The following is a 12,477-nucleotide window of genomic DNA, read 5'->3' as shown; positions in this document are numbered from 1 at the left end:
GATTCTGCAACAACGGAAGGTGCCAGGAACTTCTCCTTTGCACAGAAGATGTCCCACGGAATGCTGGAGGATGCAGTGTTTCTTTGGAGAAAGACCGCAAACAAGCCTTACTAGCTGCAAAGATCACTGTTGAAAAAAAAGGGTGCTGCCCAGGCCCAGGAAGGACCTGGAGGTCGTCACTTGGAAGAGGAAACAGAGGGGGCCTTCAGCAACACAGAGCCCACGCAAAAGCAGGCAGCACCCGCAGAAGTACTTGAGCACAGGTTCAAGAAAACTGAGCGCTGTGGTAGTCTAAAAACTACAAAGGAGGGTCTCCCAAAGCTGGTGGTCAACTCAGCGAGTTGAGCAATGCAGGATGGCGTGCTGGGGACCTGGACTGTGCTGTGCACAAAGGATTCCATGCAAAAGTGCACAGAAGCCCTAGCAGCTGCAGTTCATGCAGTAAACAGGATTACTGTCTGGCGAGGGGAGGCAAGGACTTACCTCCGCCAAATTTGGACGGATGGACCTCTGGACAGTCGGGGTTACTTGGATCCAGCTCCTGTGTTCCAGGGACCATGCTCGTCACGATTAGAGGGGACCCAGAGGACTGGTGAAGCTAAAGTTTGGTGCGTGCGTTAGCAGGGAGAAGACGCCGTCAACCCACGGGAGATTTTTCTTGGCTTCCAGTGCAGGGTGAAGGCAGACAGCCCCCAGAGCATGCACCACCAGGAAACAGTCGAGAAAGCCGGCAGGATTAGGCGCTACAATGTCGCTGGTAGTCTTCTTGCTACTTTGTTGCAGTTTTGCAGGCGTCCTGGAGCAGTCAGCGGTTGATCCTTGGCAGAAGTTGAAGAGGGAGATGCAGAGGAACTGAGTTCTTGCACATCGTTATCTGAGGAAAAGCCCACAGGAGAGACCCTAAATAGCCCTCAGAGGAGGATTGGCCACCTAGTCAGGTAAGCACTTATCAGGAGGGGTCTCTGACATCACCTGCTGTCACTGGCCACTCGGAGGCCTCCATTGTGCCCTCGCATCTCTGGATTCAAGATGGCAGAGGTCTGGGACACACTGGAGGAGCTCTGGGCACCACCCCTGGGGTGGTGATGGACAGGGGAGTGGTCAGTCCCCTTTCCTTTGTCCAGTTTCGTGCCATAGCAGGGACCGGGGGTTCCCTGAACCGGTGTAGACTGGCTTATGCAAGGAGGGCACCATCTGTGCCCTTCAGAGCATTTCCAGAGGCTGGGGGAGGCTACTCTTCCCCAGCCCTTAACACCTATTTCCAAAGGAAATTCTTTATTCTGCTTTCCTGGGACTGGGCTGCCCAGACCCCAGGAGGGCAGAAGCCTGTCTGTGGGTTGGCAGCAGCGGTAGCTGCAGTGAAAACCCCAGAGAGCTGGTTTGGCAGTACCTGGGGTCCATGCTCGAGCCCCGGGGATACATGGGATTGGCACCCCAATACCAGATTTGGCATGGGGGGGGGGGGACAATTCCATGATCTTAGACATGTTACATGGCCATATTCGGAGTTACCATTGTGAAGCTACATATAGGTATTGACCTAAATGTAGTGCACATGTGTAATGGTGTCCCCGCACTCACAAAGTCTGGGGAAGTTGCCCTGAACTATGTGGGGGCACCTTGGCTAGTGCCAGGGTGCCCTCACACTTAGTAACTTTGCACCTAACCTTCACTAAGTGAGGGTTAGACATATAGGTGACTTATAAGTTACTTAAGTGCAGTGTAAAATGGCTGTGAAAAATTGTGGAAGTTATTTTACTCAGGCTGCAGTGGCAGTCCTGTGCAAGATTTGTCTGAGTTCCCTATGGGTGGCAAAAGAAACTATGCAGCCCATAAGGATCTCCTGGAACCCCAATACCATGGGTACCTAGGTACCATATACTAGGGATATATAAGGGTGTTCCAGTGTGCCAATTAGAATTGGTGAAAATGGTCACTAGCCTATAGTGGCAATTCTAAAGGCAGAGAGAGCATAAGCACTGAGGTTCTGATTACCAGAGCCTCAGTGACACAGTTACTCACTACACAGGGACACACATTCAGGCCACAAACTGAGCACTGGGGTCCTGGTTAGCAGGATCCCAGTGAGAAAGGCAAAAACAAACTGACAGACAAGTAAAAATGGGGGTAACATGCCAAGCAAGATGGTACTTTCCTACAGCTTTTAAGTCCCCAAAAGGAGCATGAGTTCCTTCTACATTTTTTTGATGTAGACTTGGACTTTGATTTAGTCCCTTCAGAGAGGGGTTGCTGTCCGTGAAGCCAACCCTGGGAGCGGGCGTAGTCAAAAGGTTGGCCTGAAAAGGGCCCTAACGCTCTCAATAGGGCATCATTAACTGACTGTGGAACGCTAGTATCAAGGGCTTCCACCAGGTTAACCTCCAGCTGGTTACCAATGTCTTTAGGTAAGTACCCTTCTTCATGCTCATTCCATTGAGCCATGATGTTAATGTCAACCAATCAATAGTATAAGTAATATTAAATACCAATAAGTAAAATGGGGAGTGCAAAAAGCCATTGCAGGCAAATAGAAAAAAAATTGGAGCCCAATAAGGCATGGAGGGAGCAGCCTGTAAAACACTCTAGTCCAAGCCTTCTAAGATTTTACAACCCAGGTGTTTAGTACACGCTGGGTCTCAGAGAGCACGGGAGGAATACCAGGAATGGGTCTTCGGTGTAGCGCGTGCTGCAAACACGAGCCGATCCCCAGAGAAAGTGAAAAAACGAATAGTACTTATCTGCTGCAGAGCAGCAAAGAAAGAGGGAGTGACATTTGGGGTCATGCTGTTTATGGATAGAGGTCGTGGTTGGTGATTGGGGCTTGTGATACTGTATTGAATCATCATGGGATGTGTAGTTTTTTTGTTAACTGATTGGCTGCTATATTTGGCCAGTAAAGGAAGAGATAGCATAATTGAAGCCTCTGGTCTTGAAATAGAATTGCAAAATGTGAAACCAGAAAACCTGGTTATCAGTCCAAGCATCCCCACTTAACCATATTGCGTGAACCTAGGCAATTGGTTAATTTCACTTTGCCTCCCTTTTCTTCACTACCACATATAAGAGCCCCTTGACACATACCAGTTCAGGATGTGTGCTGTACAAAACTATGTTGTTCCAATTGTATAACAAGACTGCGCACAAGGTGCACCTGACAAATGAGTTGCCTCTTGGTTCAATAATGGCATTGTTTTCCAAATGGGGGTGGCATGAATGTTTCCAAGATCATGTTTGAAAACTCTCACTGCTAATGCCTCTAATGCAGTGATATAATCTTATCTTCTAAGGTAAAATGCTAATGCATGTTGATAAAATACACTTTTTTTAAAGTTTTCAGAGTTGATCGTGTTTCTGCATGTTAAGTGCAAGATGTCTTTAAAACTAAAGGTGTTTCTAATGAGAGGTTGTCTAGGACACCTTTTCTTCTATACTGTTACTTTAATTAACATGTAAACAAAGTATACCGGTGTGTGTTGCAGCTTTCTGTTTGTTCCTGCGCTGTCAAGTGAACAGCAGCCCAGTGGTACTGTTCACCAGGGGGCCGTAATTAAGCATCAGGAGGGCCGCCTGGGGACCCCGGTCCGTACTTTGAGTATCCCTGCTTTAGAGAGAGAAGCTGTGGCTTACAGAAGGATATTGGAATATGTGCCACAATTTTGCAACAATTTAGATGTGCCTTGGAACACCACCATCTGGCAATAATCACACAAACAATATTCACTGGTGTGTTTTGCAGCGTGCCCCTGTGAAAACACAAGTAGTATGGATAATGCTAGAATAAAAATGTATTTAATTTGTACGGAATTTTTTGTGCACAGTGCCGGATAGGCAGGTTAATTGGCATAATATTATTTAGGACTACTGACATCTAGAACCCAAATAACAGTAAAATCTGCATTTAGGCTGGACTTCATGGCGGATCTACAGCAGCATACTTAAATTAGAAATATACACACATCCGTTACAGTTAAAGGCAGGCCCTCTTTCTGTGAACTGACTTAAGTCATGCCTTTGCAAATGATTTATTAAGAAAAAAGAATACGTTTCAGTGTCTGTTTAAACCATTAACCCAGTTACTGCAGATGGTTTGAACTAAACGCCCCCCCACAGCCCACCCGCAAGTGGTAAGCTTTTTTTTTTTAATGTTTCAGCCTCGTCACACTTACTCTATTGCATGGCTCCCTTCACCCAAAATCACGTTAGACAACTAGGAAAGTTAAACATTTCGTAATAAAAGACCAAATTCGGAACTCCACAAGGTGTTTTGTGTTGATTAATTGATTCCCAAAGAAACACAATTTTAACAAAATATAATGAAAATGAGAAGTCAAAAATAGAAATAGGTGACAGTAGGAGACAATTTACAAAAGTAATATACTGTTACATCTGTCTGACCCTTCTGGGTACATCAACATTTAGGGGGTCATTATGAGTTTGGCGGTCTGACCGTCATACCGGCACTCTCCGGTCAGCCCGGTGAAAACAGTGCAGCTGCATTGGTCTAGGCTCGGCCAATGGCGTACACCCCGCACGGAAAGTGGCATCGTGATCAGCAGGGTGATGCTGCCATGGATACCGCTGTGGCTGTCCACGACTCTGACCGCTGCCAACCCCTTGGCATCTGTGTTTCTGGCAGTGGTCCCGCCAGGGTTGTAATCTGGCGTTCTACCCGCTCCACGTTTTTTTTGCAGTTCTTGGTTTTTGGTTGTCCAAAAACACAAAATACCCAGAGCCAACAGAGCTGCAGCGTGTTGTGATATTTCATTGTTTACTCCACATGCATCAATTGATACAGTAAGGTCATGCGCTGTCTCTTTCTGTCAGGTCATCTGGAGGTCACCACACTAGGTTGGGAGTGGGAACATAAATAGTAACCTCTCCCACCATTCAGTGTCTTTTTAAGCTCTCATTACTGGAACTTTTGTTTTATGGCTGGGGGTAGTTTGAGTTTTAAGGTTTTTTTTTTTTTGTAATATGATTGCAGTAGGCCTGCTAGCCCCCAACATTTGTAATGCACCATGCCCTCTTGGGGCTGAATATATGGTTACTCTGCTTTACTTTCTGCCATTCTTTTTTCATATGATTATGCCCTCTAGGGGCTGACTATATGGTTACATGACCATGTTTCTCACAAATGCTATTTTTATTGTGGTGTCCTATCTGGGCTTTTCTGAGCATTACAATCCAGATACTTCACTATTGTCTGCACTCGCTCCATAGTACTTTGCAGGGCATTTGCTTTACAATTTTTTTTGCCCTTAACACAGCCTGTGGTGGTTCTACGTCAATGGCACCACCACCAAACCATTCAGCACGACGCACTATTTCTGTCTAGGTCATCTCTGGGTCCCCACACTAGATTGGGGGGACCACAAAATAATAATATAAAAGATATTATAAATAGTGGCAATATTTTAATTTTTTGCTGCAGATAGCGGAAGAAGGTCAATGGAAGTGCTTTAATTATATGCAGGGTGACTGGAGTTATGTGGGAGAGAGGGCCAAATTATGTGGCAGGATTGACCAGTTTATGTGGCAAGAAAATTCCAGTTGTGCATTTACAACACCAATAGCTCTACCTCAAGCACATGCAAGACCTATTGCAATTGCTTGTTGTAAATGTGCCCACTCTGCAGAGTTTAGGAATAGTGGCTACTTGTATAATTATGAACTTTTAATTACCAATACTGTTATGTGATTCCGAATGTATTTTTCAAAATCTATTCTTTTGTGCACACTGGCTATCTTTTGGAAGAAAAATATGGAGTGAAATTCAATTATGTTCAACTCTTCTGTATTTACGCACTTCTCTCACAAGAAGTACCCCACGTATGTTGCCGGGCCCATTAACCGAGACAGGAAAGACCTCAAAATGCAATTTGGGGGACACCAGGATTGAGCCTTGCTAGTTTAGTAATTTTGATGATGTGGGTAGGTGAGGTACTAGAGCTTAGCTGCCAAGCAAGCCTAGTAAACTCAGACATTTAAGTAAACCCCAAACCCAGGGAAGTCGAAGGTAGTGTTACTTACCTAGAGTGCCATGCAAACGTTACTTAAAATCACAAGTCTACCCACATTTATACGAAGGGAAAGGTCCAGAATTTTTATGGATCCCCAAAATTCCTGCCAGTCAGCGTTCCCACCCTAAAATAAAACTGCTACCCCACTTGTGTCACTAAGCCTGTCACCTGAGACGGACGTAGTGTGGCGAGTGTGCACCTGTCACCCTCCCAATAAAGAGGAGTCCTAGAATCTAACAGCCAGTTAGGTTTCCACCACTCAGCTGACGTACTGTGAAATAAAACATATTTTGAGGTATGAAGAAACCTTTTTTGAGCAATTATTCTAGTGGAAATTGCTTAGTAATGACACGTTTAAACCACAAGTACAATGTATGCAGATAGCCAGTTTGTCACCCACATAATTTAAAGTGGACCAAGGTTAAAGCGCTGGCTTGCCACGTTTCCTTCTGTAATCGTCTACATGATAGCAGATGGCACCATCTCAAGTTGTGGTAACTGAAATGTTACTGTTGCATTTTTACATCGTGAATGCACACTACAGATCGCTAGAGATGGCCGCCATCTTGTTTATGCACACTACTTCGTAACCAAGAGGCAAGAATCAGCACAATTAGAAGGTAAAACTAGTGAGTACAATACTTGTTCTTGGTGCATTACACCGACTTAGTATCACGTTTTGTTTTACCTTAGAGTTGGGACGCTGACACTCATCACTGATTCTTTGGACTGCTGCAATCAAATGAGCAAAACATCGGCAGTGTCCATAATTATAGCTGTAAAACAATCATTGTATAAACTTGCGTACATTGTTGGATGACACTGAGAGCAAGGTGGGTAGGATTCTTTGCAGATTCTCAGGTAAAAGGGATGTGTCGGGAGCACCCACCAAAGCAAAACCTGTTGGTATCGCCCACCTCTCCCTTGTCCTATTTAGTGCTGCTGCCACACTCGTACGAGCGGCCTTTGTACTGTAAATATGCTAAAAAAGAATTTTTCGTACTTCACTTCCCCAGAATCAGTTAGTTAATGTATTTCAGACTGATGTAGACCCGCTTCCATAGTGCTTTTACTAAAAACAGATAATCCCCCATGTTAATTGTCCCCGATATTTAGATTGCACATGTAGATGGAGAAACTGTTCTCTTTTCAACTGTAGAGTTTCTCGGGAATTTATTAATATTTAATTCCTTCCAAGATTATTTTTGTTGGTTGATTCCTTTTTCGATGGGTTTCTGGTTTGTCCATCATCAGAGTAAATTCATGTCCTATAAAGAAATCAAAAATGTATTTTGCGCATAAAGTAACGTATTCTCAAATTTTCCTTGTATTCTTTAATCATTACTGGTACACAAAAAAAGGCAAAAACTACATTTTAAGGTAGAAGATGCAAAATTAAAACGACTACATCCGATTATGATGTTCACAGCCTTAACCACTGTTGTAAAGGTCTTACCCACAGTTCAGTCCAAATTCTGGTTCACAGGGCACAACTCCTCATGGCCTGGTATGCATCCACAGCTGTTGATCTTTTATAGGGTTTTTGATTTGCAGTTATTCCCAAAATGGCCACATTCAGAGAGCTGAAAGTCCAACGGACACCACACAATCATCTTTGAGAGGAAATCCCATAAATGCGCTATGTATTGTCTTGCCAAGAGGCTAGAGGGCATTTTTGAAAAAGAACCCACCTCTGAAAAATAAAAAATAAACTAATAATAAAAACTAAGATACTGGCCTCCACTAAATGCCTGGAATATTATTCTGGGGTGGGTGGGTATGTCCTAACTGGTCCTCACCATCTTCATGCACCTAGTGGTATTTTAAGGTGATGCAGTGTTGCTTCGAAGAGCTACATCCCACAGGAGCTGGGAACACTCTAGTCATTAAGGTTTTCCTTTTAACGGAGGATGTTTTGGAAAGGGTTGGGGGAGGGGACCACACATAGCTTTTCTGGAAAAACAGAATAGTGGTAATTCTTGAGGAATTAAAGATTATGGATCATAGGAGGAGCACTATCCCAAAAGCAGGAATCCCTTCCGTTAAACACCAGACAATATGTGAGGCTTCCCTTATACAAGGTTCCCCAGCAAATCGTTTAATCCCTTTAACTGCCCTGCATGTCCTTGTAGCGATGATGAGAGGGTTGTTCACAAACGTTTCCCAACACATCTCCCCGACTCCGCGCTTTTCCATCTGTCATCATTAGTCTTTTCCTCTGCCAGAAACCTGTGTTCAACATAAATGTGCCCATCCTTGTTCATGTTCTATTTAATTGTTGCATTAAAATATGTAGCGCTCTAAATCATCTGCCTCACTTTCCTAAACCGTACTACTACATCTCACAAATACTCTTGGCTTGACAGTACTTCAGTAATATGAACGTCCCAAAATGTCTTCTTTCCCCTTCAGAATTATTAATACTGAAATATGCTTTCTAACTTCATTGTTGGATTCTTGGTCAGTAGACTCTTCCTCCGTTTGCAACAAAGTCCATTTTCAGTTAATTATCATGGCTTTTAAGACCATCCATAATGTCCCCCCCCCCCAAACCAAATGAAAAGTGGCTCACCCCCTACTCCCTGCTGACCATTGCACTGTATGTTTGTTTGTCTATAGTATTTCCATAGTGCGAGCCAAGCTTAAGCTTCCCTTTTTTAGCTGTTCCAAACCCCTTGCCTTCCTGTCCAGTATAGTGAACCCGGTAAGTGAGATGAACAAACATTGAACCGAATGCCCTTCCGTTAGGACCCATCCACTATCTCTCCGAGTTTAAGATGACACTCAAAGTACATGTCCACATTCTGGAGCAGTCACTGTAATCTGCTTAGCTATCTAGTCACGCCTGATGCATGTCATAAGCATGTATATATATTCCTGCTATATTTCGTTTGTATGTTTTGTCTTCTGCCTCAGCATGCTATCCATACAGACTCTGTATTGTGCTGTGTACCATGATCTGTTCTTGTATAAAGTGTTCCGCTCGCGTGAGACTGTTAAGTAAACAAATCTTTTTTTTTAATAGTTGCTGGTCACCCGTTACCAATTTCATGTGTCGTTCTCCCTATTACCACATCTAACCTTTGCTTTGCCTTAGTGCCCTGTTTTCCATCTCTTTCCCTTTTTTAGGCCTTTTTACCGCCTTTTTTGTCTGCCCTTTCTGCCTGCTTTAGCAACTACATTTCCCCATCTACGCTTCATTTTCTCCCACCTCTTCTGCACCTGTATCGGTTCTATTCCTTCCATTTCTTCTACTCCGATATTCGTTTTTTCCCTTTCCCACTGCTCTGCATTCATCCATTATTTATTTTCTGTTAACATCTGTAACGTTTTTGTTTTACTCTTTCAGGTTAGCGCCCCACTTCTGAAATTCTCCCTCCCGCATTTTGTCCCCTTAAAAATATTTTGCTTCCTCTTTACTTTTTTTTCCTCTCCTGCTCTCTTCTTCCATCTCACAGATTTCTCGTCTTCCCTTCCTGCAGGTTGTTGCATCTATGAAAAGCCACGGGCGTTTGGTGAGAGCTCCACTGAAAGCGAGGATGAGGATGACGGTTGTGGGAACGCCCACTGCGTCCGTGGTCACAAGAAAGGGCCAGTGCAGAGCGGAGGTGGCGGCCCACAGCAGGGGAATGCTGGCCCCTGCCAGGGACCTATGCAACACTGAAAGGGAGGAGGGACTTGGAGCGAGGATAGCCCCAAGAGAGGGAGGAGTCTGAGACGAGGTCTGGAGGAGTCTGAAAGGAGGTCTTCCGGTGTCGAGCCTTCCGTCTGCTCCCTGACGGCTCTAGGCCCCAGCCGATGGGCAAAGCTTGCTGATGTACTTCTCCCTTATAGGAACATATCTGACTGATTATGAATGCCCACACCCCCCCACACACGTATCCCCTACTTTTCACCTCTCTTATTTGCTTCTTTGCCTCCTAAAAACCTGCCTAGTTTTCTGCCTATCTCCTTTGTACAGTCATTTTCCTTCGTTCTCTTGTCTCAGGTTTTCCTTTTCATTTCCCTTTTGAAATCCCCTCTGAATAATTAAGTGATTTGTTTTTATTATGGCTACATCCCCCAAATATTTTAGTGCACGGGGGACTTAAATTAGTTTTTCTGTTCTTTGACAATGTGTTTTCCTGGCCCGTTGGGCTGTTTGTTACTAAGAGACAGGTGTTTGCCTACTGGCTCCGTACAGACCTCGTTTATGGAATCAATCACAAGTGCCTGCTCCTCAAGGCTGCCGCTAATGTTGATTCAAGGGAGCATCCGTATTGATCCTTACCAGTGACTGCGGGAGGGGATGGCAGTGACTTACTGAGATGGGAGCATACCAGTCTCCAAAGTGTTCTTTTGTGTGCTCAGAAACAATAAGTTCTTGTATTTCCAACAGCTGATATTTCCCCTACATGTTGTTACTTCAAATGGCATGAAAAAGCTACTTCCCTCTTGACTGTGCCAACCTAAGCAGTGATGCTGTTAGAGGCACCTGAAATGTCTGCTCCTTCTTTCATTTCAGATGTATTTGCAGAATGTTTTTTCAATCCTCCTGCGTTTCAGCGTTGTGTAAAAGGAAGCCTTCACTGTGCATGAAAACTTATATGGCATGTGAAAGTTAAACATGTGACTGCTCAGGGGAGAAATCGGAACTCCAAATATTTTATGATTGCTTATGCAACACCCACTATTTCAAGAACATGCTAGACTGGCAGACGTCCGAGACGAGAAAAAAACATTCCAGCAAGTAGGAAAATTGGCGAGAGGACACGATACTGAAATTTTAGGGCACCTGCCTCTTCCCAGAGGGAAGGTCTACTCTGCTTGAACCAGGGACTAGAGTAACTTTTCAAAAAACTGCACCAAGGATTGTACAGACGGTGCACTTTGAACATGAGATCGTAGGACAAACTGCTGTTTTCGGGAGGGTGAAGAGGGTCGGTAGCAGTTGATAGGCCAGCTATGTATTTGTCAGACACTGCAAGAGTTTGTGAGACCATTACCGGCCATCTGGCAATTGCAGTCTTGAACCACTAAACTGGTGATTTGTTTCCGGAAGTCAGTGAGCAATAAGCTGCGTGTCATCTTTTTAACTGTTATTTATCTGTCACTTTAGCAAAGCAGTTTTTAACCATCACATTTTCACAAAGCTGTCTTTTATGAGCAGCCACACTTGTGTTTTTATTTGCCTGCCTTTTTTCTTACAAAGTTTTTCTGTATTGCTCGCTTTCTTTCATAGCACATCGCCCAAGCACATCCATAATAAGGTTGATTGGGACACAAACCAGTAGTGCCTCCAAACATCCCATGGTTAATTAGCAACACATTGAAGTACTCCACTAAATGAAAGGTTCAAATGTAACTTTGTAAAATGTAACCTTTTTTCTTCCTGTGCTGCCAACACAGGAGAGTGTGATGAAAATGTTGAACAGTGTAAAGGAGAGGAAAATGGCTTCCAAGAACATCTTTACAAAGGTTCTGAAATACTCCGCAATTAAATATTTTGTTTCAGAGAGATGGCATCTGATTTTCCACAACAGGACAATGTTTTTTACAGTGTTGAAACAATTTACCTTGCAGTTTAACAGTTCTGACCAGCAGATTTTGTCAGCTCTAGGAATACATTCTATTGTTTGTACTTCTTTTGAGCATAAGTCTTAAATAGTTCATGCCCCTGATTCAGGATGTCATTTCCAGAAGGGATGTCCCATTGATATCCAAGTTGTACCGTGGCTTGGACATGTTTTGTGTACACACATGCTGATGCACACTCCCGCAATGAATGAATTTGTTTGGTGGCTTACTTGCCAGTGGCTGAGCTGCTTGGCTTGTCTGTGAAATATTAAATATTTGTTGATGCGATTTTTGCTGTCTTAGTTTTTTTTTTAGGGGGTAAAACTCGGGCATATGTAACATTTGTACACTGTACGTGATGGTCTTGTAGGAAGTTTGTCACTTTAACTCATGGTGTATGCAGGGCTAGAAAATGTTTTCTTCGCTATATTCTACATTTGACATGATTAACATAAGTATAAAAACGTAGTAGTGCAGACTATAAATATAAATGAAAAACACATAATTTGCTCCACAAATCTAAAGGGCCTCCTCCCCACAAAACTTACATTTGTGTACAGCCAATTTTCTCTGTTGAACCAGAAGGGCAGACTAAGGGAGGGGTTGTTAATCCCACTGTTTCATGATAAGTACAGTAAACAAAAATGATTGCTGCTGAATCTTGAATATCAAAAGAAGTTCAAATGTCTGGTAGAGCTTGGTACTTTCACTTGGCTTAAACACTGCTCTGTGATGAGCAGTTTACAGACTTGAGGCAGAGGCTCTTAAAAGTCCTCTTAGTCTATGTCTCCGCTGTCCTTCAGTAATTCTCATTCAGTCTCCAGAGACCAAACGAGTATCACTGAAGGACCACAGACACTGCAGCCATGACTGACGAAAGGCTTTCAGCTCATTTAGGTGA

The 12,477-nt window shown here is 43.7% G+C and overlaps 1 protein-coding gene across 1 annotated transcript in view; it reads left to right on the top strand.

Moving 5' to 3' along the window:
- PPP1R11 (protein phosphatase 1 regulatory inhibitor subunit 11) overlaps window positions 1–11,864 on the top strand; it is a 48,461-nt gene extending 36,597 nt beyond the window's left edge. Inside the window, exon 3 of the mRNA XM_069237332.1 lies at window positions 9,503–11,864. Coding sequence (XP_069093433.1) covers window positions 9,503–9,684 — 182 coding nt within the window. The 3' untranslated portion in view covers window positions 9,685–11,864. The remainder of the gene's footprint in view (window positions 1–9,502) is intronic.
- Window positions 11,865–12,477: the final 613 nt, after the last annotated feature.

This window comes from Pleurodeles waltl, chromosome 6 (assembly GCF_031143425.1).
Source record: "Pleurodeles waltl isolate 20211129_DDA chromosome 6, aPleWal1.hap1.20221129, whole genome shotgun sequence".
Taxonomy (NCBI): Eukaryota; Metazoa; Chordata; class Amphibia; order Caudata; family Salamandridae; genus Pleurodeles; species Pleurodeles waltl.
This window is presented reverse-complemented; position numbering and strand designations above follow the sequence as displayed.